The 27675-nt window shown below is 61.3% G+C and overlaps 1 protein-coding gene across 1 annotated transcript; it reads right to left on the reverse strand.

Annotated features, from left to right (window-relative positions):
- Positions 1-1924: 1924 nt before the first annotated feature.
- Positions 1925-27513, reverse strand: LOC122372152 (LIM/homeobox protein Lhx1-like). The gene is made up of 6 exons (XM_043349035.1): positions 27159-27513; positions 19253-19458; positions 11012-11484; positions 5802-6027; positions 4223-4411; positions 1925-2977 (listed from the first exon to the last, which is right to left on the reverse strand). The coding sequence occupies exons 1-6, from the start codon at positions 27329-27331 to the stop codon at positions 2928-2930; spliced, it is 1317 nt and encodes a 438-aa protein (XP_043204970.1). The 5' UTR covers positions 27332-27513; the 3' UTR covers positions 1925-2927.
- Between the last annotated feature and the right edge of the window lie 162 nt (positions 27514-27675).

The following is a 27675-nucleotide window of genomic DNA, read 5'->3' on the forward strand; positions in this document are numbered from 1 at the left end:
AAAAATGAGCAAGAAACATGCAATTTTGAAACGCTCACCAAATCTACAGTTATCCAGCAATTTCAAAGTTCTTTATATGGTCTAGTAGACAAAAAGCGACGCTACAAAACTGCTATCTCGGATTTTCAAAATTTTGGGTTTTTGACCCAAAAAATGTCAAAAAATTGATTTTTTTTAGAAAAACTAAAAAAAATCCAAATTTTTTCCCGAATTTCGAAAAAACGGAATATATGTGATAGTCCCTGCGCTTTTCTATATACATACCAACTTTCAGATCGATATCTCGTTTTTTGGCCAAGTTATAGCGAAAAAAAAAACTGTTCAAAAATGATGTCGTCAAATTTTTGAACTCAATTTTTAGCGATTCTAGACCTCGTACGGCAAAACAAAGACCACCATTGAACTCCCCGTGACGAGCTGCATCGATTTGATACCCATTTTATGCAAAAATATCAACTTTGAAATTCGACCTAATTTGACCTGACCTTGACCTGACCTTGACCTGACCTTGACGAAAACGTGACCTAAGCTGGCCTAAAGGCTGCCTGACCCACATAATCGCATTTGTCATGTAAAATGGACCATAAAACATATATCACACGACACTTTCATATTGTGACCCCCCAGTGACCTGACCTCTGTGACCTGACCTGGTATCAGTGACCTCAGCTAGCAAAATATGTGTTTGAAGAACATTTCCCCATCGATGATTTTCAATGAAATGCATTTTACTCGATTTTACAACGCATTTCTTGAAATGCCTGTAAACGGTGAAAATTGGACCTTTGACCTGACCTGTGACCTCATCGGTTTGACCTAGGTCAATAAAATTGGGTCACTAGGTAGTTCCCTGATAGGGCTATCCAACACCGTTTGCCGCTTGTCGCTAGGTTGCGTGGTTCTCGAGATCTTAGGGGGGCCAAAATGCCCCCCCCCCCCGACGGGGCGCGTTGCTCGGCAGAGCCCAACGGGGCGCGGGTTAATGACCTGACCTTAGATGGCCAAAGGCAAAAATTTCCGCAACCTACATAGTACATGACCTGTGTGAAAAAAAGATGCCCGCGGATAGGCTGTGCCAGAAGCGCTCCGCGTCGCCGTTTTTAAGACATTTGTAAAAAAAAGTGGGAGAGGGAGGGGCCATCCCCGCCACAGAGTGGTCTGAGTGTCGTTTGTTACCAGGTAACGTTTCCTGCTCGTTGTATTTATTGTCGACCTCTTGTTTGTGACGAGTCTTTTATCTTAGACGAGCGGGTTTATTTGTTAATACACTTATCGACTGACGCTCTGCTCGATCCCGCAAGGTCCCGCTCGATCGGGCCGGTACTTGGGCCCTGTTTCACGGCGGAGCGCTGCAGTGCGCTGCGCGCGTCGGCGCGTTGGGTTTCCATGGCAATATCAACAAACTTCCCTCTGACGCTACGCTATGACGTCATCGCCGAACGCTAGCACCCAAGCGCCAGCACCATCAGCACGCTAGCAGCATTTGCACTCAAACCTCTGTTCTCTCTGTACTTGGTTCTTTAGGACCTCTGTTCCAAACGCGATTCATTATAAGCTAACGGATCGCACGCAACGTCATTCGAGTGACGTCAGGGGTACGCCTTACCTCCCAGCGCGCTGCAGCGCGCGCAGCGTCGGGCGGTGAAACAGGGCCCTGGCACAGTCGGGGTGCCTTTCTCAGTGTCCGGGGGACGGAAAAAAACACACGCATAAAACGCAACCCGAAGATACTGGACAGTGGACTGGTTAGAACTCTGGGTTAAGCAGACTACATGCCCACAGTAAAGGCATGTATAAGGGCAAATGAAAAAAACTGTTATTGCTTCCTCCTCTAATCTCATTAATGCATATTGCATATGTCTGCGGCTGAAACTCTTTCTCTATTGACCTAGTGCTCGGCCGTCATTAACCCAATAAAACACTATTTGCACAACGAGAAACATTTAATGACATCTTATGTACAACAAAAATACATTAATCACATTCACACGGCGTGTTCTCTCGCACAAAACAGACACTGTTCGCAGATTGGCACTCACTCCAAATGCACCATAGAGTTACCACGCCACGCCATTAGATAAACTTTAAATATACGCTGCGGCCGCCGACCGCGCCCGATCGTGTCCTGCCGCCAGTCCGGTCTGCCGGACACCGAACAAAGCACTCAAAACAAACCATCACATCAGTGAGACGGTCACGGCGCACACTGGCAGGGGCGCGCGCGCTCGTCTTTTACACGGTACCTGCTGTACAGATCACGGGTTTATAGTACAGGCGGCGGCGCGGCGCCGGGTCCCCGGTCCCGGCCGAGCGCCCCGAGACGGTCCAACTAGCTCGGACAGTGCTGGCAGGTCGCCACTCCATACCTTAGCCCTGCAGCCCCGCTGGTAGGTACTAGACTGCGTCTACTAGAGATGCAACATTTCCGCACACACACACACACATGTTGATTGTCAGGCGAACCATATCATTAGGTCGAGGGTGTAAAATGTTCAGTAAAAGGGATGATGGGTCACATTCTGACCACTTCACAAAAAATATCGCCACATTTTCATGCAGCGCCAGTCAGGTCTACTATTTTGAGATAGGTCAACCGATGTAGGGATATTTTTCTGTTTTACAAGATCAGCAAATCAACCATGTCACTCAAATTCAACACATCAACGCAATCCCCACGTTGGGACCTACGCGCCACTCGGAGGAGAAATGCTGCACCTGTAGCGCCTGCTCGGAGGCCCGCGGTGCCGCCGGCCGATCCGGCCCCGTCGTGCGACCTCGGGGGGTCGTTGTCTGACCGCGGGCGCCTGCCGGACACCGCGGGCGCCCCCAGGGAGGGGAGGCCGGAGCGCGGCCGGCGCTAACAATACATTGCACTGTGCGTGTCGCCGTGTTGGCGGCCGTGGCCGGCCGGCTCACTGGCGCACGGGTCACCAGACGAGGCCCTCGCTGCTCGGGTGGTCGGTGAAGCTGCCGGGACCTGTCGGGGAGAGAGACGGGGTCGTCAGTGAGGGAGAGCGGTCGGCTCACCCGCCGGCGCCGCGCGTGGGGGTACATACAGGCTCGGTATGGGTCACGGAGGTGTTCACACTCTGTCACGGAGGGTGCGCCGCGCTGCGGTTATGTTCACGTCTCGGTAATATTCGCGTTTGGTGAGTGAGCGACCTGCACGGTACGAGAGGCACGGCGGCGCGCTCTGAGAGGCTGTTCTCCGGTGATCGGACCTCCTGGCGCCCCGCACGTGGGCGGCACGCGCGTTCCGCTGCCCGATCGGCCCCCGCCGCGCCCCATCACCGCCACTGGAGACAAACGTGACGCGCTGGAGACAGTCCGAGACGGCCGAGCGGGCGGCTCGCCCGCCGCGCCGCCGCGCGCGCTCCATCACAATTCATTGGGCCGTTTTGACGCGTGTCACCATGCATTATCGGAGCGCGCCGGTGGCCGCTGCGGCGCCAATTAACTTGTCGGCCGCCGACCGCGCCCGTTCCGCGGCGCTGGTGGCGCGGCCGACAGCCGGGCGGCCAACGCGGCGCGCCGTTCTGCGCCAGTGCCGCGCCGGCTCCGCGCTGCCGCGTTTACAAACTGAGCGGCGGCCGTCCGCGACGAGCGACCATTGCGCGGGGCCGCCGCGGGACACGGCCGCGAATTTCGATCAATCGCTCGAGATCGATATCCCCTCCCCCACACGCAGCCTCCCCCCCCCCCTGTGATCGGGGCGGAGGCGACGGGGGGGGGGTACGATCGCATGCCGGCGCCCCGGCAGGACCGTCACTAACCACAGGGCACCGGGTGGGATCGCCTGACCGGCCCCAATCGATCCAGATCAAACTTTAATTAGTTTTATTAGATTTAAGTGGTATCTTTTCTTCGGCTTCCTGATTGCTGTCATTAGTGGGTGGCGCCGGCGGTGAGCCGGCTGCACGCTGCACGAGAGACCGGTGGGCGCGGCTCCGGGGACGAGGCGCCGGACAGTCGCTGGGCGCCGCCGAATCAGTGCCCAACAGCTGGTGAGAAGCTTCATAAATGTGCGCTGTGTCGTTTAAATGGATTTTATTTACCCCTGAGCACTTGACTTTTCTGTCGATTGTCTGTGTTTGATAGGTATTGATTTTCTGCACGATTTAGCTGCAAACCACATTGATGGCACTGGTTGCTTTGGTCCGGTCTGCCCCCAGTACGCAGTCTGGCCTCCAATGGCGCACTGTACTCGGTACTCGGTACTCACCCTGAGGCGGCGGGCCGGGCGGCATGCCGTTGACCAGGTTTCCGGCGCTGTCGGGACTGGAGCGCTGCGACATCAGGTCGCCGTGCGGCATGAAGGGGTGGTCCATCGGGATGCCGTTCATCCCGCCAAAGTCGCCCATCGGCCCGCCGGGCGGCAGCGGCTGCTCCATCGAGACGGGCACGCCGGGACCTGCGGACGCACCGTCAGCCGTCAGTATATTCGGAACTCCGCACACACACGACACACTGACTAACGGGAGAGCGCAGAACTGCGCCCGCTGTACTGTCTAATGATAGCAATCAAAGGGTACGATAATTAGTTCAGAAGAAATGGTGGTAAATAAGAAAATAAAACATACAAGTTGATAGTAGGGGAGAGCGGGGCCAGTTGAAACACGGGGTCAGATGAAACATGGCTTTATTTTCAACAGTATGCAACATATGGCGTTGCCGACACCACTGCGCATCCGCGCTCGACCACTTCCTTTGTCAACGGCGTTTGGGCGGCAAACGGACGGTAATTTTGATTTGACACTTGTTTTTGTGTTTTTGAGGGGCGTTTGGGAGAAATCGTTTCTATGAATATTTTGTGATATCTCATATACCTTTGTTTGCTGAAAGAAGAACTCCTGGCTCCGGAATAACACCTTATTTGGCCCTTCATTCAGCATGATGCCGTCCCTCCAGCTCGTTTGACATGTGCTTTACGGCGCGTGCGAGATGGCGGGAGCGGATGGGGTCAATTGAAACGCTTCTCTGAGGGTCAGTTGAAACAGGGCCACAATCCGTTTCAATGGACCCCGGTGACCTTTGCAATGGTTATTGTTCAGGGGCTGTAAACATTAAAGGAAATAGTCCACCTTTGAAATGAGCTTTTAAACTGAAATAGTAGTTTAATAGAGCTCAATTTTTGACCCCTTTTTCTCCAGCCTTTTGCTTGAAAGCACACTATAGCCTGAGATATTTCTCATTTTCCTCATCCGCCCATTTTACCATAGTCTATGTACTTTATGTCACCTATTATGAGGAACTTTGCACTTTTAGCTTTCCAACGACCTATTGAATGTAGCATTTGGAAAAGTAAACCGGACAAAATATCTCCTTAAGAAAGTGGCCCTAAAGAGGAAAACATCCCATTGTTAAGGATAGGTGCAATTGACCCCATGGGCTGGTTCAATTGACCCTCGCATCGGGGTCATTTGAAACGGGCGTAGAGCTGTTTTATAAGCATGCGCTTGGCAGCAAAATATGTTTGAAACATAATTTTACATATCGTAAAATAAAGCCAAAAGAGCATATTTTTTCATGGTATTATGCATTTTTTGATATGACAACTAGATCTCGCTGTGCATGTCAATATATAAAAAGTGGTTCAACTGGCCCCGCTCTCCCCTATTAATCTGCAGCATGTATCGCCAGCTTCTGACACGTGTGCCGAGTCACCGGCGGCGCGCCCGTGCCATTGTGCCGCGTTAGCCAGCGCTGCATTCAGCTCCGCCCACGCGGCTCTATTGTTGGCGGCGCGCGCGCGGCGGCGCCCGCTGTGTTCCTCCCAGAGACAGCGCGTGCTGCACACTCACCTCCCGGCGGGAAGCCCATGCCCGGGTTGGGCCCGCCCGGGAAGAACTCGTTGAACGGCTGGTGGCCGTAGAACTGGCCGTCCGCGTAGAACGGGAACTCGTCCATGCTGGGCGACATGCGCATGCCGCGCAGCTTGCGCGGGTTGCCGAACATGTGCGCGCGCATGCCCATCGAGGAGAGCTGCTTCATGCGGCGCTCCTTGCTGCGTTTGTTCTGGAACCACACCTGTGGACGGAGGGAGTGAGGTCAGCGGGGGCTGGGGAGGCACACCTGGCCGAGCTGAGGTCACCGGGTCAGGGGAGTGTGAGCGTCACTGGCCCTCCGACTCACAGACGGTGAGTCAGGCGGCCGCTGAGTCAGCGCGGGGAGCCGCGGTGGGTGGGAGTCGCCACAGTGTCACCTATCTCTCCGGCCGCGGCGGCCCAGACCACACCAGAGCGGCCGTCGGCGCGGCGGCCGCCACTGATCAACGCGCCGCGGCCCGGGCCGTCCCATAAATCGGCACTGGCCGACTGTGAATCCGCCGACTCGACGCCAGAGACGGACGACATCCGCCGCCGCCGGCGGAGCGGCTGTCCGCGGCGGCACACACACCTCACAGCTCTCGCACAAATCTCACACCTCACAGAGACGCAGAGCTCACACCTCACATCTCCCGCACAGCTATCACACCTCGTGGACAGTTCGAGACACCTCGCATCTCACACACGGGACCCCACCCAGGGACCGCACACGGCACTGTCCCCCCCCCTCGCCCCTCCCACGCGCCGCCCTCCGCGGTGTCGGGGTGACGAGGCTGCGGTCTGCGGTCAACCGGCGGCGGGTGCGTGCGGCGCCGGCTGCCGACGGCCCAGCCGCAGTAATCGCCACCCCTGTCCGGTCGTGTTCGACCAGCCGAGGACGGCGTGACGGACACTTGAGGTGAGCAGAGTGATTGGTGAGAGTCATGCTATTGGAAGGAACGCTGACGACTCGTTCCAGTCGCTCCTGTTGTCAGGATGAAGCGGGGTGAATTGGTGGCTATTTTCAACAGCAGCAGGCATTGCTGGGCGGTGGTATGCAGCTGACACACTGTGTTAGGCCCGCTGTTTCCCGCTGGCAGTTTCCCGCTGGCAGTTTCCCGCTGGGCTTAGTTCCCCTATTGGGTCCCCGTTTCAGGGCCGGCCGGACCTGTCACCTCACGGCGGGGAGCGGGCGCCGGCGCCCCTCCGACACACGGCCCCTATCGGTCTCACACTCGACTGGGCAGCACCCTCAGGGTCGCCTTTTCACGGCGCGGGTCAGGCGGCGCGGCCGGCCGACCCGCCGCCGCGCGGCCGCCGGGAGCCGTGTCCGCGTCGTGTCGCCGTGTCCGTGTCATGTCGCCGTGTCATTTTTTGTCGTCCTGCCGCCGGACAAAGTCGGCCCGTCCCGCGCGGAACGAGCCGCGCCGTATCATCGCGCGCCGACCGATGGCGCGATAGCGGCCGCCGCGCGCGCGAGATGGCTCTATTCTGCGCGGCTGGCCGCCGAGCGCACCGCTCAATCAACTGTGAGACTATTGTTCCTGGCGATAAAGCACGGCTCGGAGGAGCACGGCGGCCGAGCAGGACGGAGCACGACAGTCGCTCTGCGGAGTGGCGGAGAACTGGCCGATATGAATTACTCGACCAGTGGACGAAAACGGTTAGAAAATCATCACTATTTGGGTATTTGTGAGCAAAATTCTGAAAATGTTCAATGGATGATTATTGATTAGGAGAGCAAAAACTTAAGTTAAATATTTTGATAAAAAAGAACTACACGTGACAAACAAACATCGCATGATAACGGCTGTACCCGGGCCTATAACAGTAGGCACTCCCTACTAATTTGAGCTCTGTATAGTTGGTCATTTGGCCGCTATAAGGGCGTAATTTCGGCGCGCCGCTCGGAGTGCCTATATCAGGGTCTGGCTGCCGTGAGAAGATCTGCGGGATGGCCGGCGGCTGCTCTGGCCTCTGCACCGCGCCGCGACCGCTCGAGTCGTGCCGGGACGGCCGGCCGGGGCGTTACGGCGCCGGTCGTCTGTGTCCCGACCACCGCCCTGCACGGCGACCTCTGCACGCAGCGCCCCCGGTGGGAGGGACGACGACGGAAAATGGCGCCCGGTCGGCCTCCCGGGCAGGGGTCACCAGCCAGTCCGGGCGCCCGATCAGCAGCCCGTCCGGACGCCCGTCTCCGTCCCCGGCTCCGCCGCCAACGACCAGCGGGAAAAGGCCGGGAGAAGCGCCACATCGCGGCCCTCCTCCGCCGAATACCTTTATGAGCTATGGCAATGTGCAGCAAACCCAGAGCAGACGTGCACTTCGCAAGTGCAAGGGCGCAGTACATATGTCAAAACTCGGACGGGCGAATTTATGCCAGCGCATAAAAATGAGCTGACTTAACGGCCCGGTGAGGAGCGTGACCGGCGGAGTGCCGGCGGCGGCGTGCTCGGACGTAAAGAAGCCGCGCGCCCGGCGGATCCTCCGTCCGAGCAGCACCCGTCGACGCCGACAAGAACGGCGGCAAAAACGGACGGCTGTCGTTCAGGCGTCGGGCGCACCGCGGAGGGCCGGGCCGAGGTGTGTCCGTCAGACAGCCGACCTTCCGTCTGAGGTGTGTCCGTCAGACAGCTGACCCTCCGTCTGACGCGCCGTCAGCAGCGTCAGCGCCGCCGGCGGCGTCAGCCCGAGACGGCCGGCTAACAGACACCGACAGACTGGGCCGACTGACTGCTCCGGAGACTGACCACGGACTGCTCCGGAGACTGACCACGGACTGCTCCGGAGACTGACCACGGACTGCTCCGGAGACTGACTGCGGACTGCTCAGCAGACTGACGGGCCGAGCTGACGGAGCTCAGCCGGACGAGACAGCTCAGCCGAGCGATGCCTTCCCGACATCCGGGACAAGATCCGATTTGGCTTTGCGATGCATCATTGCGCTTTAATCCTGTTTGGAGCAGGCATTGACACGGCTGGAAGGCCGAGTTAGCCCACCGGTCTGCGCGGTACCAACGCGGCTCCTGTCGGCATGGTGGAGCGTGCTGCGGACACCGCCGTCCGCCGCTCATCGCTGTGTTGGCAGCTCTCCCACTGGGTCGGATCTCGCCGGCTCGAAACAGCGACTCATGCCGCCCGGGACAGAGCGGTCCGCCCCGGCAGCTGCTGGTATGTACCGTGTACCTGTAGGCGTGCGACCGACGCGGCTCGACTCGCCGACCCCGGTCGCCGCCGGCGGGCGAGTGTGGTCGAGGCAGATCTAGCGGCGGCGGCGTCACATTAATTTGCGGAATGCGTGATTAGTTCGCCGGCGCGGCGGTGTGGTCGGACGGGCGTCATGACGGGGCGATTTACCGTCTCCAGCGAGCAGCGCCGCCGCCGCAATCAGATACCGGGCGTGCATAAATAAAAACGTTATAAATTAGGAGCGCGGCGCGACTGTTTGTGCCCGATAGACGGGCCTTTTTTCGGCGGACGCGCTCGGCCGCTCGATGGAGAGATACGATACAGCGCCGACCGGCCAGGTGCGACAACGCCGAATAACCGCCGCAAAAGTCAGAAAGGCCGCGGCACGCCCCCCGCCGCGCGCGCCACACGAAAAAATGGCCGCGCTGCCGCCGGGAAAGGCTAACATTTGTTTTCTGCGCGGTGGCGGCGGCCGATGCGCGAGATAACTAGGTGTCGCAGCTGGGCCGGCCGGCGCGCCGAGCCCCCACCTGAATAGCCGCCCGACAGGAGAAAAATCCCGGGATCTTATCAGACCGTCAGATACACGATCTGGGCGCCGATTGCGCAGGAATCCATGTCGGAATTTACGCGCCGTGTATAAAATGTCAGGGGATCGGTCACGGCGGCTCCGTGCAGCGGCAGACGCCGCGGAGCCGCGCGGCTCTCAGGGCAGGGGCGGCGGCCAGCGGCCGATCGCGGGAGGGGGCGGCAGGGCGTGCGCGGCGCGAATTCCACCGCCGCCGCCCGAGTCTCCTCCCACCGCGGTCGGCGCCGCCCCCTGTCCGATCTTATGCAACGGCCGGCTGATTTAGGCGCGGTGCGGCGCGCGGAGGCGGTCGGCCGGCGACGTTCCCAGCCCGGTCCGCCGGCCGCCGCCCCGCCCCGCACCAATTTATGACAATCGGCCGCGGCGCCGTCGGGTCCGTCTCAAAACCTGAGCTCGTAAGGCTGATTCACGTTTGATACGAGATCAAGCTCATGATCCGCCTCCCTGGCATCGCCCGGGGCCTCCGAACCCGTCTCCCTCGGAACAGACACGTGTTCCGAACAGAGCTGCGGCCAACGCGAGGGGGCAGCCACGGACATGTGCGGCGGCTCTTAAAGGTCCCTGTAACGGTACAGTTGAACAATCAGACAGACAGCAGGACAGCGGACAGACAGCAGGACAGCGGACAGACAGCAGGACAGCCAGCGGCCGGACAGCGGACAGCGCCCGGTGCCGGCGCCGGTAATTGATCGGCGGTGCCAAAGGGCGGCCGCCGATCGGGCGCGTCCGTCGCCGACCAGATGGCCGCCGCCGATCCGTAATGGCCCGCTCGCGTTGCAGCTGTTGGTCACAATGCAATCTGGGGCGGCGATCGAGCCGGCCTCCGCCGCGGCGCGCCGGGAGGTGAGGCCGAACTCCCCCGCCGTCTCCCGGGGCCGGCCGCCGCGGCCCGGCTCTTATCTGGCCACTCCGGTGACGCTGTCAGAAACCGGAGTCGAGCAGACGTGACCGCCGCGCCGGCCAGCGCGCGCAAAAACACACCCCCTGCGGAGGGTCACAACGGCGGCGACATGCTGCCGTAAGCGGCGCGCCGCGACAAAAAGCAGCGCGCCGGTGACGCGCATGACGCGGCTGGCGCGCCGTCGTGACCTGGTGCTGACGGTGCCGAATCATTGACGGCACCCGCCCGAGCCGTCACAGCCAGCCGTCAATGCGACAGGACCCTGGCGAATGGATCGGGGAATGTCTGTTTGCATTCGATGTGCACGTATGGGACGTGGCGAACGGGGGCCATTCAGAGGCGGTAATGGCATGGTGGAGCGAGCCGCCTCGGCAGTGTATGGACAGCGATCGCCATCGGACGCCCGTAAAGGATCCTGGCAAACACGGAGTGCGAGGACCGGACACAGCTCGGCACACACCCGACACACCAGCGCGGCAGTCCGCGCTCCGAGCGCCCTTCCCTCCGCGGCAGCGGCGTGTCACTCACCTGGATCACCCTCATGGGCAGGCCGGTCTCCTTGGCCAGCTGCTCGCGGATGTGCCGCGTCGGCTTGGGCGTGGCGTTGAAGGCCGCCTTGAGCACCTCGAGCTGCTTGGCCTTGATGGTGGTGCGCGGGCCGCGCCGCTTGTTGCCGCCCACCTTGTCGTCGTCGGCGGTCTTGCCGTCGGTTTGGGCGTCCCGCGCGGCGTCCATCTCGGCGTCCGAGCCCGGGTCCGACTCGTGCTTGTCCGAGTCGACCACGGAGTCGGGCGCGCCCACCGAGGCCGCCTTCTCGCTGAGCGGGTCGCCGCCGCCGGCCGGCGCCGACACCGGCGTCGACACCAGGTTGTTGTTGGTCTCCAGCTTGACGGCGGGCGCGTCGAGCTCGATGGCTGGCAGCGAGGGCGTGTTGATGGCGTCTCCGCCGGCGGTGAAGTCCTCTTCCTCCTCTTCGTCCTCGCCGTGGATCACAGAGTCGGCTGCCGGAGGACGGGGGAGGTCAGCAGTCAGCACAGTCAGCACGGAGACACGGTCAGCGGGGCGGGCACACGGGCAGGGCGGTCAGCAGGAGAACGAGGGGACGGTCAGCGCGAGGACGGGGCACGGTCAGCACGATGCACGGTCATCGGACACAGCGGCACCATTCAGTGGCGGATCCAGCTCAGAGTTTTTTTTTTGGGGGGGGGGGGCAAACCATAACAATTTATCGATTCTTTCCATGCCTCGTCCATAGGCGTAATGTTAAAATTATGCCGTTTGGGAGGGGCAAATGCCCATTTTGCCCCCGCCCCCTGGATCCGCCACTGGCACCATTTGTAGAAGATACTAAACGAATTGATGTCAATGTGCCGAGGCTTAAACGCAACTGTCCGCTCCCCACGATGTCGCAGTGCATCCATAAACAGAGAAGCACAGTCCCTGACAAGTAGTACATGTGTACACAAGTGCTGGCGCCGGCGTGTTTTGATTCGCCTGTACAAAGACCGACTGACAGACTCGAACAACACCTGGATACACTGATGACATTGCCACAGGTGGCCGCGATCGGTTCGTTTCCGGACGGCCAAAGGCGAACCGGTAACCCACAACGAACGCTATTGGTATGAGAACGGTAATATAAAGAGAAGGTCGTTAATAGGTTGGCCTTTAAACGGTTATGCAACTCCTACCAGCTCGTAAGGGGCTGGCTTTTTCCCTGCGTCATGCAACACCGCCAGCGGAACTGCATAATTTCCTCTCGGCCGGAGCAATGCGGCCGGCGCGGCGGCGCGGCACGGGATGACTGCAATTTGAGACCGGCACCGGCCGGCAGACCGCCTCCATAAAGCAGCAAGATGTGTGAAACGTCTAGTTATCCGGTGGTCGAACGGCGCGGCCGGTTTCTCTCGCGTGCCGGCGCCCCATTGCGGCCGGCCGACCGGCCACTGGGTGGACCGGCGGCGGCCGGCCCCGCGCCGCCACCGGCGCGCCGGCTCCTCGAAATTAGGAGGTCCGCCCGCCGACACGCAACGGGTGCCGGTCGGCCAGGGCCGACCCGAGGCCCGGCGGGCCGCGACGCGCCGCCGCCGCCGCCGCCGGAGCCAGCCGGCCAAAACAGATCGCCGGCATGACTGATGGCGGCCGGGGCGCCCACTGTGACTGAACGGACATAAAAAACGTACCCCGGCCGGCGGAACGGACGGCTGCGGGCTGCCTGGGAACGACACCCCTCCCCCCTCCACGGCGGGATATCGCATATCCGTCAGCCAGCGTCAGCCGCACTATGTGTGCTCTCTTGATGATATGACTTCCTTGCAACGAGCAGACGCCTGTCAACTAGGTCATTTCATTCCCCGACGGGAAAATTATTTACTGGTTTCAGTATAAATAAAACGCCTATTTCGCCGGGTATAATCGCTTGTTCCCCCATTGAAAGCGGCGAAACAGAAACGATTTATCATACAATTATTTGTAAATTGCCTTCATAAATTTCAAGGTGAATCCTTTTAGTGTGAACATCGTTTACCTAATTGTTCGGTACGCCGGTCGGACAGAGACAATTACGTAGGGAATATTGCAGCCGAAAAGTACGCTCTCAGTGGCGTAATGTTGCATAATTGTTGTTGAATGGCAGGAAGGCCAGGTGACTGCCTTTGTGCGATCTGTCTGCACCATTTTCCGATGGATCGTAAAAAGCGCCGGCATGGAAGCACCATAAACAGCCGGTCGGCGGCGGGGCGCCGCGCGGCCGGTCTCATCAACCCCGGATACGATTGTCGTTGACTCCAGTTGGCCGCCCCCGCCCCCGCCCCCGCCGCCGCCGCCGCCGGGCTCTGGCTGGCGGCGCAGTGGCGGAAATTGCGCCGTTTATCGGCGGACGTCAGTCGCGAGCTGCGCGGGCGACAGCCGGCAGACGGAGGTGCCCCAGTCTCTCCGAGCCGACCGCGAGCCGACCGTGAGCCGCCCCGAGCTGACCGTGAGCCGCCGCCCGGCCCTGGGACCGTCCGGGCCGCGCCACTCGAGACATTACCTCACCTGGGACCCGCCTTTTGCGACAGGAACCGCATACTTGGGATACCGTTCGGACAGGGACATTTTTAGCTGGTGGACGGACGGGCGGGCGCGGCGCGGCGCTCGGCAGCGCCCCGTCGCGCCGCGCCGGCCCGGCCCCTGATTACGGGCCTAACCCTTCAGCCGGCGCGGTGGCCGGCCGGCCGGCCCCCATCCATCAGTGCGCGATATTTTGTCTTTGGCGCATAGTTTTAGCGCGCGCGGCCGGTGATTAATGCGGAATCCGGTCGCGAACGGGCGGTCTCCGCCCCGCCCGTCCATCAGCCGGGGCCGACTCCGCCCGGCGGCCGGCCGGACGGTCGGACGGTCCCGGCGGCTGAGCGGCCGGCCGGGGAGCACCGCGCCGGGCACCGCTGACCGCCGGCCACATCGGCCACTACTTCCGGCCACCCGGCGCGGATCAGTGACATAATGGAGTGGACAGAGTCTCTGATCGTCAGTCCATGGATACCCGGTGATAACAGCCCACCTAATGGGCTCCCGGTGTCACGGAGCCAATATTTGACGGGAGAGATTGATCCGTTTGTGTGCCTATTTAGAGCTCCGAGATCTCCCAAGTCTGTCAGATAACGACCGTCGTCCGTGACATCACTAGCAGATTATATCGCTCCTGATGAAGCCTCTCTGATACGTTGCTGTTTGCAACATGCAACAGCCGACCACCGCGACCGCCATGTGTTAGAGGTACGGAGTGATCAGTGAGTCTCTTGAGATGCCCTCGGTCGGTGGTGAGATGCGGTCCAGTCCATCTGTAGCTGCCGACCGGAGGTAGGAAATCTCAGAGGTAGCTGCCGACCAGAGCTGGTGAACCTCAGAGGCAGCGCCGACCGGGCATAGCCGGCGTGAATCAGATTGTTCCCCGATCCCCGCGGCCAATTAGATGAACTATTAAAGCGCCAGGAACGGGGACCGGTCGGCGTCACCAGCGGGATGAATGAAGGAAGTGAACCCGCCGAGAGAAGACAACAAAGGAACAATCGGCCGGGTTCCGGCGGCCAGCCCGGCGGCGGCGCTCGCTCTCCGACAAACACGAATGGCACCGGAGCGCGGTGGTTGAACGGCCGCCGATTGAGCCAGAACTGGTTTGGGCCGATCGGCGGTAATTCGGCACCGGTCGTGCCGATCGTTTCCTGGCGGCCCGTGGAGACGGCGAGTCCCTTCCGATCAGCTGCGCCTCCCTCGGTTCGCGCGGCCCAGCCGCAGTGCCGGCGGAGGAGTTACAGCGCCGGCTGACGAGCCCACGCCGGCTGACGATTAGCATACGATACGAGGGTGATCGGAGATTCCAATCTACTTTCCGCCTCCTCCGTACCGATGTGACGCAACCCTTCCACCTGGGCTTCCACCTGAGGTTCCACCACCTTCGCCGCCTCCTCAACACACCCTGCCGGCAGTCTCGGCGCCCACTCGGGCCCCGTCCACCGCCCACCCGGGCCCCGTCCACCGCCCACCCGGGCCCCGTCCACCGCACATCCGGGCCCCGTCCACCGCCCACCCGGGCCCCATCCGGCGCTCACCCGGGCCCCGTCCACCGCCCACCCGGGCCCCGTCCACCGCCCACCCGGACCCCGTCCGGCGCCACTGCCACTGCCAGCCAGATGGCCACAACTCGCGCTGCCGCGACAGGCCGACCGTCTGCATTCACGATTTACCGACTCCGCGTGCAATTCTGCACGGATGCATAAACTGCAGACGAATGGCTGATAATGAGACAAATTCGGCGTCATTAGCCGGGTCTTGACAATGCCGGCGCGCCACGGCATGACGGCGGACCCGGCGCGCGGCCGTATATCGCGACACACCGCCGCTGTGTGGCGACGTGGCGGTGCGTGGCGCGTCCCGGCGACACGGGGACCCCGGGTCACGAGCGGCGGTCCGCCGTGACCGGCGCACGGATCACGGGGCGCCGGCAGACGGTTAAACCTACCGAGCGGCGGTCGAGCGGAGAGAGAGAGGCTGTCCGTCCACCGACCGACAACCGTGACTGTGACGGCGGCTGGACTGGACGGGGGCGACTGACTGGACTGCGGCTATTGACTGGTCCTTGGTCACGCCGTCCGTCAGTCGCTCGGCCGTACAAGGACAGATGCTATCGGACAAATCAGCCAGTCTCCGGATGAAGCCACTCTCAATGTTCGGCTCCGCATCAGAGAACAGGAGCCCAGGCGTGTAGACTATGTGACCTTATCATGGGCTTGAACGCGCTGAACTCTCGATCTCTAACGGTTAGCTTTTGCATGTAAATATTCAGCTAGCTGCCCCGAGAGTTTGAATGGGTTACTTACTTTAGTTGTTTGAGCGGCAGTCCCGTCAGGGCTGGGTGTCAATAGGGAGGATTGATTTTGTGCCGGTGTCAGCCAGCTTTGACAACGTCAGGATTAAATTCACCTCTTTGAATCCAACTCTATGATCCTTCGAGTTGTGACAATAGAAGAGTTCCGTGGTCCAGGCCGGATTTTGTGACAGTGTTGAGAGCGACTGGTCGTGGCGGCACCCGGGGCCGGTTGGTCCTAACTCGCCGTAGCGGACCCGCACCGTGTTGGAACCCTGCAGTGCTGGCCTGGTGAGACCCTGGTGCTGGCCTGGGGGACCAGGGGTCGTGTTCACACTCACCGAGAGCTCCACACGGGTCCCGGCACCCTCCCGATAATCGGTGGTCTAACGGCCGGCCGACATGACACGAGTCCGGTCCGGAACGGTGAGCAGTGAACACCCAGCCCGCTCTCAGAGGGGAGCTGCGGCCGCCGCCCGGTTTCACACGACATATTCACCGTTAACTACAGCTCCGACGTTATGTGACGCCCAGGACAGCTGATGTATTCCATAACCCTGCGCTTGCGCCATGCCACTCGGATACAGCACCGCTAAATTAGCTGCAGGGCGCAATGAATACAAACCGGCCTGCGCCGGCGCACCGGTGTGTTTTGGGACGGCGAGAACGCCGGGACGGAGCCGGTGGGAAATCCGACAATGGATTCGCCTATTTGCGGTAACGCGGCTCAGGTGGATGGTCGGAGGGATGGATGGGAGCCTTAAATAGATTCATAGATGCGGCCATTTTTGGTCGGAAATACCAGAAAATACAATAATCCAAAGCGAAACGCCTACGCATGCCCTCGGTGGTCTTTCAAAGAAAATCCCCGATAAGGTAACGACGCCACAGCTGATTTGCAGAGCGAACGTCAACGATGAAATGCAGGCGGGTATGCCTGTCCGTCATATGAAGATCGTTGTCAGTGGCACGGAATAAAACACCGCCACCATCAAAGAAGACTGTCGAGTCGTAAAAAGCCTGAAGCTCCTCTTGTGAAACCACACAACGCTGGCAGATTCACGAGCATGGGGGTCTCGCTGGCTGACTGACGGGGCCGAGCTGGCGATAAATGCTCCGCCTCCGTCGCCCTTCCTTGCCTACCGTCCCGCCAGTCCCTGTGACCGTCCCGCCAGCCCCTGTGACCGTCCCGTCAGTCCCTGTGACCGGCCCGCCAGCCCCTGTGACCGTCCCGTCAGTCCCTGTGACGGGGCTGTCAGTCCGTGCGACCGTCCGCGCGGCCGCGGCAGGTGGTGCCTTGCCCAGTCACGGGTGGCACCCCTGCCGGACACGGCTCCGGGCCGTGCTATCGGGTCAGCCATCGGGCGGGGACGCACGCGCACGACCCTAGCGCGGCCGGCAGTGACCGGTAGCCGCGACACGGCCTCCACCGCCGCATCGCCGCAATCAGCGCTTGTTAAAATAGTTTCCCTTGTTCTTGACGGTGCTTTGCGATTTTAACCGCCGCGCGGCCGGCACTGCCCGGCCGGCGGGATGAGTTATCGCCGGCTGCAGCCGACCGGCGCCATTAGATATTCCGGCCTCCCTGCATCGGCTGAATATACGGCTGATATCAGACTCGGCGTCTGCCGGACTGGAAGGCCGTGCGCCGCGCTCCTCCGCCGAGCCGCGGCCGGCAGGACCGCAGCGCTCGGACAGCCCGCAGACCAACTGCGGAGGCTGGAGCCGCCAGAGCCGGAGACGGGCTCAGTCTCCTCCACCGGGGGAAGACGCGCCTCGCTAGACTGCCGGAGCTGCGAGCCGCGGCCGCCGGCGGCTGCTCCGATAGCTATTGATATACGTCACGGCGGTGGAGCGGCGGCGGGGGGAGCGCGGCTAAAAACGCGACCACCTGCCGCCCGCGGCGCACAATGGGGCCAGCCAACTCGAAAATGGTGCGATACATTGTTGAACCGCGCCACACGCACGGGTGGGTGCCCACCAGCAGTGACGGGGGGACAGGAGACAGCAGGGGACGGGAGAGAGCGGGACAGCGGGACCGGCGCTCTGCCCCGACCCGCGGCCCTCCGGCGACTCAGCGGTCGGTGGGTGTGCTGGGGTCGCCCGGTCCCGCGGCAGGGCTCGGCGACCCCGGCCCGGGTCCGCGGGTGTCCGGTCCCGGCGCTCGGCGGCCCCTCCCCGGTCCGGCGGCTGATAATATCGCCTGTCCGTCAGCCGTCACGAGCACAGTGGCGGGGTCGCCGCCGCGTCCCCGCCGCCGCCGCCAGCGCCGCCCGCGCCGCCGCGCCGCCGCCGACGCTTCACTAACTGGCCCGCTATGCAAATTCGATTGGCGATTTGTTATTAATATGTGGCGGCGGCGCGGCGCTGCAAGCTGTCGGCGCGCCAGTTACGGCGCTGCGGCGGCGGTCCCGCGGCGCGCTGGCAGTCGCCACCAGCGGGCGGCCCGTATCAGACAGATGTGGCGCTGTGGCGCGCCGCGATGGCCGGTGTCGGCCTCTTTGGTCCGTCTGCCGGCGCGGACCGCAGGCAGACCGCAGAGCCGACCACCGACTGCACGGGGTACAGAGCGGCAAAACATTGCGGAATTATACCGTGGCGCTGGTGGATGTATGTTTAACATCATATGACACTTGAAAATCGCCATTCTTTTATTTTTAAAATCGCCATTCTTATATTAACGGATAGCAGGCTTGCAGTTGGGTAGGTATATATGCAACATGCAAGCTATTACCTGTAACACCGCCCACCGGCGTGCCAGGGCCATTTTTGTGAATTCGGCGTCGGGAACGAGCCCACTCCGGTGTCACTCGCGGCGCGTTCCGTGCGTCATGACTGTGTGACGCTGTCCGGGCGGCACCGTCACACGGCCATAAAGTGTATTGTTTTACGAGCGCGGCCGGCCCCTCGGAAACACCGGCGGCGGCAAATTCCGCCGAATGGGAGGCGCACATGTCAGTTCACTCATTGACTTTACAAAGTGTGCTTTACAAACGCACGTTATGACAGCTGAATGGTGGAAATAATGTCTCGCCACACGGGCCGGTTCACGCAGTCTCAGGGAAGGGGCGGGGGACGGAGGGGAGTGCCGTGACCCGGCGCCCGGGGCGGGCCGGAATTTATACCGCTTACTGATAGTATATGATTTTAAGCTTTTACGACTAGACATTACAAGGTAGGAACGTTTTTCGGCTACTAGTCGTTTATTGTTTTCGTTTCCTACCTTACTGATAGTAACTGCCGCACGTGTATCTTGGCCGGCGCTCGCAGCTGCCAATACGTCGGTGCGCGGCGGTTCGATAAATCATGCAAATCGGCCGGTCCGCAGCCCGTTAGTACTGGCCGTATCGAGCTCACGCATCGCCATCTATCGTGGCCGCCGCCCACCCCACCCCGGCCCGGCCGAGCGGCGCTGACGCACTCACCTGGCATACTCTTGCCGCTGATGTAATCCTCTTTGCAGATGAACCTGTTCTCATCGAGCACGTACAGCTCCTCGCCGGTGGAGAGCTGTTTTCGACAGACCAGGCAGGTGAAGCATTTGAGGTGGAATACCTTTTCGCGCGCCTTCCGCACCAGGTCTTGTGGTGAGATGCCGTGGCCACAGCCGTTACACTTGGTGCCGTATCTCCTGCAACAGCAAACAGCATACAGTCAGTCCCGCATCATGCACGCCCGATCCTGCAACAACAATATCATAAACCAGGCAGCCAGCCCTCCAGCAACACAACGCACACTACAGTCAGTCGGTAGGTATAACCACGTTGCCTGTGGGTATAGCGGCGGATCATTCAGTCAGTCGACCGTGTGGGAGCCCCGCGCCGCCACCGCTGCCGTTTTTACGCAGCTGATGACGTTACGCGGATTTGGAGCTCATCCTCTTTGTTTGTTGGCAGAGATGGGGACACATGTACCGCTGACGTCGACAGAGGAGGAGGAGAGGCCGGGATAAAACCCCCAGCCGATCTGTCCCGCCGCCGCCGACACCGCAGCCAGCCGCCGACACCGGCCGCCGCCGCCCGAGGCTCAATTTCTGGTCTCATTATTTCAAGTCAATAGCAGCGTAACGCGCCACGCGCCGCTCCAAGCGGATCCGGCAAATCCGGTGCGCCGCCGGCAGAAGCGGCCGACGGGCGCGCGCTGCGCTCGCCAGTGTAAGCTGCTTACACTAATCTCATCACCGCGCCGGGGGAAATCAAAATTCTCGTCATCGTGTGGCGAGCGGCCGATCATAGAGCTATCACGGCCCGGCTGACTGTCGGAGGTACACCGCGCCTCTGAGTGAGCCGAGGGCAGACGCACACACACCGCGCTGCTGAGTGAGCCGAGGGCAGACGCACACCGCGCCTCTGAGTGAGCCGAGGGCAGACGCACACACACCGCGCCTCTCAGTGAGCGGTGGCCGCACACACGTATTCATTAGGTTACTGTCGGACGGCGCTATCGACGCCCATAACGAATCGCCCGAGAAGGGTACCATCGGTGGGGCGGTCCTAACGACGGCTTGACGGGAGCAGCACTGGACGGAACGTAAATCAAGCATATGAATGGGCCCCGGGATTCATTGAGTGGGCCAAAACACACGGAAACCGATCAGTGGAAAGGAGAACTCCATTGGCGAACAAGCGACTTACTCGGAATGCGTCAGCACTGGAAACGAGCCAATCGTTTATGATAACTTGTCCACGCGGCACGGGAGGAGCTCTCATTCACCTCAAGTACTCAGTCCCTAATTGACCTGTTCTGCTGACCCGGCGTGACCCGCCTCACTGCCACGTGACTGACTGGCGGGCCAGGCCGCCGCCCGGAGGCCGCGCTCGCCACTCTCCTCTGCCGAGCGCCCCGGTCGTGACCCGCGCCGACCCGAGCCGGCCCCAGCGGGTGCCATGCACGCCCGATCGTGCTTACTAAGCCCTGATGGCTTGTTGCCGCTACCCGCGGATGGGCGCGCGGCGCGGCGCGGCGGCGCGTTACGACGCCGGCCGGGCGCTGTTCCGCCGCGCGGCCGCGGCTGTTTTGCACACGAGTTCCGTGCTGGCAGTGAGTAAAGCTCGACTGATGGCTGCAGCGTCCCTCGCCGGCCGCAAAAAGTCCGCCGCTCTCCGAACTGGCCGGGAACGGTTTAATTATCGGGCTATCATCGGCACGCAAGGCGGCTCTGTCAACAGCGGCTGGGCACGGCGCGGCGCGCCACTTTTCGTCGCGCCGCCGAGACAAATTAGGACCTTCTGCCTTTGATTTGCCATCAAATTACAGGCATTTAGTTTGTTGGACTGTGCCGGCGGCACGGCAGGGCACCTGGGCGGCGATTAGTGGTGAGCGCCCGGCGGGGGCGGCGGCGGCTGTCCGTCAGGGGGCCGATCGGCTGTGCAGCGCCGCCGAGCAGGGCGGCCGGGTGGCAGCTACATCCGCTTTGCCAGGCCGCCGGCCACCTCTGACGTTCCCAGTGCACCTCTGCGGATCGCTAGCTCGTGTGGCGGTCATGATGTCATCTCGGCGGCATCACGGCCGTCACACCCATGACACGGTGGTCACGCGCGGGTCGCAGTCGGAGTGACGGCGCCGTGTCGGCCGCCGGTGGACGCGCTCCGGCCTCTCCGCTGGTTTCCGGTGAGTCCAGTGGGCCGTGGCGGCCGGCGGCAGCTCCGAACACACCGGCCAGCCCAGAGCAGCCGCCGGCCCCGCCGCTCCAAAGGCCGACCGCAAGCCTTTTCAGGCATGCGCCGGCCAGAATGTGGCCAAAGCGGGCGATATTCGTCGTCCGACATTCCTGGGTCGTGTTCCGTCATTGTGCGGCGGCCGGCAGCGGCGGCCACATACCCTCAGTGAAATCAGGCAAAAAAGACGCCGGCCGCGCGTCCCGGCTCGCCCCTGTTCTCTGCGGCGTTCCGGCGGAGTTTTAAACAAAAATGCGATCCAATCTGCGGCCGGGAGCGCCAGCGTCTTCTCTCCGTTAGTTCGGGAGCAGAGACTTCCTGCCCGGAAACGCCGCCAGCGCAGCCGAGTCGCCAGAGTCGCTAGAGTCACCCGAGTCGCCTGAGTCGGGCAAGTCGCCTGAGTCGGCCGATCGGGCTCTGTCCCACAGCACCCAGCTAAGCAACAGCGGCGCTACGCATAGCTTTGCAGTGTGTATTACACATTAGTTATACGATGCACATGACATAGTCTATATTGCAGCCGACACCAGGCTGGGACAGACAGAGCGAACAGAGCAGAGTCCCGCGGTGGCCGCCGAAGCCGAGTGAGGACAGCGGTGGCGGACGGCGGCCAATTCAGCTCGCTGGTCCACCCCGTTCGGTCTGGCCGCCGCAGCTGTTCTGCCGGTTAGATGGGCGCCGAGATGCGGCGGGGAGGTGACGGGGACAGGGTGGGCTCGGGGCTCGCTCGCAGGGGCGGCTCGGGGGCGCAGGGGCGGCTCGCGGGCGCAGGGCGAGCTCCCCAGTCAGGTGGGTCGGCAGATGGCTGCTCATTTGGCCCGGCGGGGGGCTCCAGGCGCCGAGGACGACACGGCCCGCGCACAAAGCCTCCCGCCGGAGACACTGACCCAATGACACAGTCGACTGGAGGTCAGCTATTCGGCGCGGCGGGCGGCCCGCGCCCGCGCGCCGCGCCGGCGGGGCGCCCGTTTTGTGCGTGTTTGCCGGTAACGGGACCGGCCCGTCAGCTGCTCAGTCCCCCTTTTGGGCCCTTCTGCGCCCGCCTGTCGTGTGGTATGCTCTCTGTGCCGGCTCACTGCTGCCGTAAACACGGCGGCGGCGGCCTCTGAAGGTGGCGGCCGGAGCGAGCCACCGACCCCGCGCCGCCGCCGCCGCCGCCACCGGTCTCTGCGCGGCTCAGTCCCGGAGCCGTTCACGGCCGCCGCAGCTCCCCCTGACTCGTAATTCTGTCACTTTCAGCGGCGGACGCCCCGGGTGCCGACTCATCGCGAGGCAGCATGGCTGCCAACGAGCTCCAGCAGCTCCGGTGAGCTCCAGCAGCCCCTGGTGAGCTGCAGCAGCCCCGTTCAGCTCCAGCGGCCTCGGTGAGCCGTCGGGCCGTCGACAGCCGGCGCACTAACTCTATATTAGGCGACACCCAGCCCCGCTAATGGGCGCTGATTTAATTGTTCGGAAAAGATTTAGGCTGAATTTACGGTGCGAACGGGCGGGTGTTGGAGGTGGTGCGTCGGAACTGCTGCCGAACGGTCCGACGGAGAGACTCGGACGGTGGAATGGCGGGCAAATGTGCGGCGTCGGACCACCAGTGAAATATGACTGTCCACAGAGGATATGCTATTTCAATAAAACTCAATAAATGATCAGTCTTTGTAAATACCCTTGAGGCCTTGAATCATAGAAATTGTCTGCACTCAAGCATGTTTCAAATGATTTGAACACGAGCATAAATAAGTTCAATTAACTTCACTTATTCGAACACCATTTATTTTTTTCTGTATTTAACTGCTGTGCTTATTTTAGTAGTTTCTTCCCTGTGCCGTTCCAATGGGACTGAATATCATACAGATTACAGATTACAGACGTAACAAGTCCACTTGAGCGGGTTGAAATATAAACTCTACATGCAGTAGCGGCGGAACACCTTCAATTAAACAACTTCAATACGCCCATAGGGCTAATGTTAAATGCCAAAATCAAAGGGGGGCACGGTGCCCCGGTGCCCTCCCCGTTCCGCCGCCTATATGTCTACATATTTACACGTTCGTTATGACGCTTTTCACTGGCTCACAGCTCGCCGTGTTTGCTACACAAATGGTGTAGGTGTGGGTACTTCTCTCCTCAGAGACGGCTGCTGTTTAGGGAAGGTCCACAGAGCTGGTCCCACCACCGCACCGTACCGCTCCGGTACCGGAGGCACCGTACCAGCAGACAGACGGGTCCGGGGAACCAGACGCGTACCGGAGAGGACGCGCCACACCGCGCCGCCGCCCAGATACAACAATTAGCCATTTACGGCCGGGACGCTGTCATTAAATCCACAGCCACCGGACGAATTGCTGTCATTACTGGCCATCGTGGCCGGCGGCCGGTTCGCACGACCCTGCTGCTGTTTTTTCTCGCTCTGTCGTCCGCCGTATCTACTTCCTCACACCTCCGTCGGACAGATCAAAAGGAGCGGTCCAGCAGTTCGGCTCGGCCGCACCAAATGTACATTGTTTCGACATTACCGGCTCACACGCGCTCTTTGATGAGCCATAATGGAGGGCGATTTTATTGAAATACTGTTATTCTAGGGCCGTTTACAGGTAATTCACCACCACGTTATTGATTACGTCATGGTGGACCATATGTTCAGTGACAGCAGCTGGTAATTCGCTGACGCGGAGTGTTGGGAGCGACTATCGTCTGATGGTCATTGGTCCCAGTCGGACCACCACCGCTCAGACCAAGAGTTTAGACCGGACATCTTCAGTGGACGGCCCGGCGCGTATCTCCCCAGTGACACCACGCCGCTCCTCTGCGTGCGACCCATCCCCGGAGGTGTAGGTGGGCTCTTGACACCCCCGCCACCGTGTGGGAGCGGCGGCGGCACCGTCGCCCCGGCTATAACCCCAGTGAAGTGCCGGGGCGCCGCCGGCGGTACCCCGGTACAGCCCCGGGCAGTCCCTCCGTAACTGACAGTGGTCACGAACGGCAGACGGGCCGCCGCCGGCCGCCGCTCCTGGCTCCGTCTGCGGCTCCCGTGCGCGGCCCGAGCAGGGGCGGCGGGCCGCCGACAGGGGCACCAGTCTGTGGTCAGAGCAGGAACCAAAGTGGCGCCCGGCCCGCCCCCAAATGGGCAGGTTCGGCCGGCTGAGGCGCCGACGCTCGTCATTAGTTCCACCGCACTGCAGCTGGACGGCCGATCCTCCCCACCAGTTTGTTTAGGATATCTTATTATCCCACAAAAAGCCACATCGGGTCTTGTAGACGAGGCTTCTCGGCATGTAGGAAGCCACCAGTTGATGAGTGCCAACAGGATCGCAAATAACTAGCGGATGGGAAAAACTAGTGGGTGCAGATATTGATGTGGGATCGCAATAACAAACTTAATCCGAATTAAGGAAACGCCATGGAACGGATAGTCCACATCAACGTCACAATCCAACATACCCTCTAATATACGGCCATTTCCAGAGACTAGCTGTCGCGGTGGTAACCCGCCGTGCTGGTCACTACACTCCCTCGGCCGCGCTGGTCGCGGGGAGCTCCGCCGGGCTGGTCACCATGCACTCCCTCGGCCGCGCTGACCGCGGGGAGCTCCGCGCGCGCCGTCCGTCGCGCCGGAGCGGGAAACCCGGCAGGCGGGCGGCCGACCGGCGTGGCCGACCGCGCCGATGCACGGGCCGCGGCCCGGCTGTCCGTACCGACACCGGCGGATCGTACCGACACTGGTAGCGGCACAAGATGGAGGGAAATGGCGTGATACCGAGGGACGGAGCCGACAACGCCGTAGTAAATAGGGGAGGAAGACTATGCACCATCCGACACGGGGAAGAGTTCAGCAGAAATGTGCGGAAATCGGCGACAACATTAAAAATGTCAGGGAGGTACCGTGTGTTTTTGTTTGCATACACTTTTGCTTGCAAACGCTTATATAAAGGATTCCATGCAAGGGGAACCACCTCTCACGCTCGCATGAATAAATATTTCATTTGCATCTTAAAAGCACACGTGACAACAAACGATTAGTTCAGGAAAACAATAGAGGTTCAACGCCTACGGCCTGCACCCTGTCCAGCTTCACTTCCTTCATCACATATAAATGTTTCTTGCCCAGCAGGGTACAGCATAATTACACCTCTGCGCAAGCTTCTACGACAAAAAAGTCAACACAACATGCAGGAACCAAATAAATTATAGCCAAAATTATTTAAAAAAAAAAACTGGACCGCCTGCGCCAGCCAGCGTAGAACGACGCCAGCTTACTGCAAAGCGCCAGGTTCTCTGATTTCCATCACCGTCCGAAATTGTGCAGTCCTCAGTTCCCGGCGACCGTGCTCTGTGCTCAGGCCTCGGGTGTCCGGTCCGCCCTCTGCTGTGATCAGGCGCCTGTGCCTGGTCTGCCCTCGGCCCTGCTGAGTTTCTCTGGACTCTGCCGCGCTCAGCCGTGCTCGGCGCGGTCTGCCCTCGGCCCTGCTGAGTTTCTCTGGACTCTGCCGCGCTCAGCCGTGCTCGGCGCGGTCTGCCCTCGGCCCTGCTGAGTTTCTCTGGACTCTGCCGCGCTCAGCCGTGCTCGGCGCCCGGCCAGCGGGCCGCGCAGCAGACGGACCCCGCTGACGTGGTGTCCGCGCTGTGCGGCGCCGCGGGCCGTGTTTTGGCTCCGGTCACGCCTCTGATTCATTCTGATGTCGCGCGCGGCACGGCTCGCGGCGTTCCCATCGAGCCGGTATCACAACCACCACTCTGTGTGCTGCTGGGTCAGCACGGACCGCGCCGGGGAGGGAGCAGCCGGGTCAGCCGCCGCGCCGGTCAGCACAGGCCGCGCCGGGGAGGGAGCAGCCGGGTCACAGCCGCCGCGCCGGTCAGCACAGCGCACAGCCGCCGCGGAACGGATGCCACCCCCGGCAGTAAACAACCGAACACGGCACACGCGGCCAAATGGGCGACGGAAAACACGGCCACAAACAAACGGAATGGCATGAATAGTCATGAGAATGTCCCCGCCCACCCAGCATGACTGTTTTGCCTGCAATTTGGCTGTTATTTATGGCGCCGGTCGCCGCATATGAAATGTCATTGGCGGGTCCCCAGCGCTGCCTGTCGGCCGTATAGGCGGGCCGCGCGAAGCTGTTCTCCAGGCGTCAGGTGGGTTACCAATTCTGCTCTGCTCTGCCGACCTTCTGCCGGCTGACACGGACTGTCTGGGGCCGGGAGAACCGATATGGGAGTTATGCATACAACCGTGTAGATAGTGCCGACCGAGATACCTAAATATTGGAGATCAGCAGCGATCATTTCACAGAGATCTCAGCGATGTCATAGATCATATAAACAGAGATCGCTGGAAGTTCCGGCGACTGCCCACACCCTCGGGAGAGCGGAGACGAGCGGCCGACACGACAGCGGCCGGGGCGCCGCGGCCATTTCAGGAAACAAATCACCCGAGACTGAGAGAGGCAGCCTCTCCGGAACGGCGGCCGGCGCCGATCGCTGGAACTGCCGTGCGAAGCCAACACTGCGGCTGTTCACATCAAACCACTTAGCTTGATAAACGGCATCCTCGCCTTGAATAACCACACACTTCGCGGAATACATTACCGCCCCCAAATGAACGGCCGACATGCGAGCGGCGCGCCGATCGCCGTCAAACACGTGACACCAGCGGCGGCGGCGGCCGACAGCCGACACTCACCTGAAGAAGTCGTCCCGGCAGAACAGCTTGCCTTCCCGGCTGAAGCACTTGTCTGTGAGGTTGACGTGGCAGTCGAAACACCGCACACAGTCCGCGTGCCAAGTCCGCTCCAAAACATTCATCAGGAATTTGTCCAGAATGGGCTTGTCGCACGCCGCACAGCACGTTATCATGGTGTCTGTTGGTGAGGTGCCCTGCTCCTCAGCGCACTGCTCCCGTTCTCGCCGCGCCCCTGCGCTCTCCCCGTCTCCCGGTAGCCCGTATGCCGTTCCGGCGTTCCGCGCGCGCGCGCCCTATCACCGTCAGCACCGCGGCGTCACTGCGCTGGCGGCGGCGGCGGCGGCCGGCGGCGACCGCCGCGGCCGGGGGCGGGGCCTCGCCGGCCGGCTGCGCCGCGCAGCTATGGTAACTGGAGCCGCGCCGGCCAATGGGCGGCGCCGGGGCGGGGCCTGCTGCGCGGCCGGCCGCTGCGCACTGGCCGCCGCTGCGCCCCGCACAGACTGCGAGAGCTCCCAGG

This window comes from Amphibalanus amphitrite, unplaced genomic scaffold (genome assembly GCF_019059575.1).
Source record: "Amphibalanus amphitrite isolate SeventyFive unplaced genomic scaffold, NRLGWU_Aamphi_draft 001323F_arrow, whole genome shotgun sequence".
Taxonomy (NCBI): domain Eukaryota; kingdom Metazoa; phylum Arthropoda; class Thecostraca; order Balanomorpha; family Balanidae; genus Amphibalanus; species Amphibalanus amphitrite.

What these genes read in the sequence shown, in the direction of transcription:
- LOC122372152 (XM_043349035.1), bottom strand. Translation starts at nt 27,331, where the DNA reads ATGATAACGTGCTGTGCGGCGTGCGACAAGCCCATTCTGGACAAATTC. An exon ending in CATGGGCTTCCCGCCGGGAG is followed by an intron (nt 4,412 to 5,801) that starts GTGAGTGTGCAG and finishes GTGCGTCCGCAG; the next exon opens with GTCCCGGCGTGCCCGTCTCG. An exon ending in GCCCGGCCCGCCGCCTCAGG is followed by an intron (nt 2,978 to 4,222) that starts GTGAGTACCGAG and finishes TCTCCCCGACAG; the next exon opens with GTCCCGGCAGCTTCACCGAC.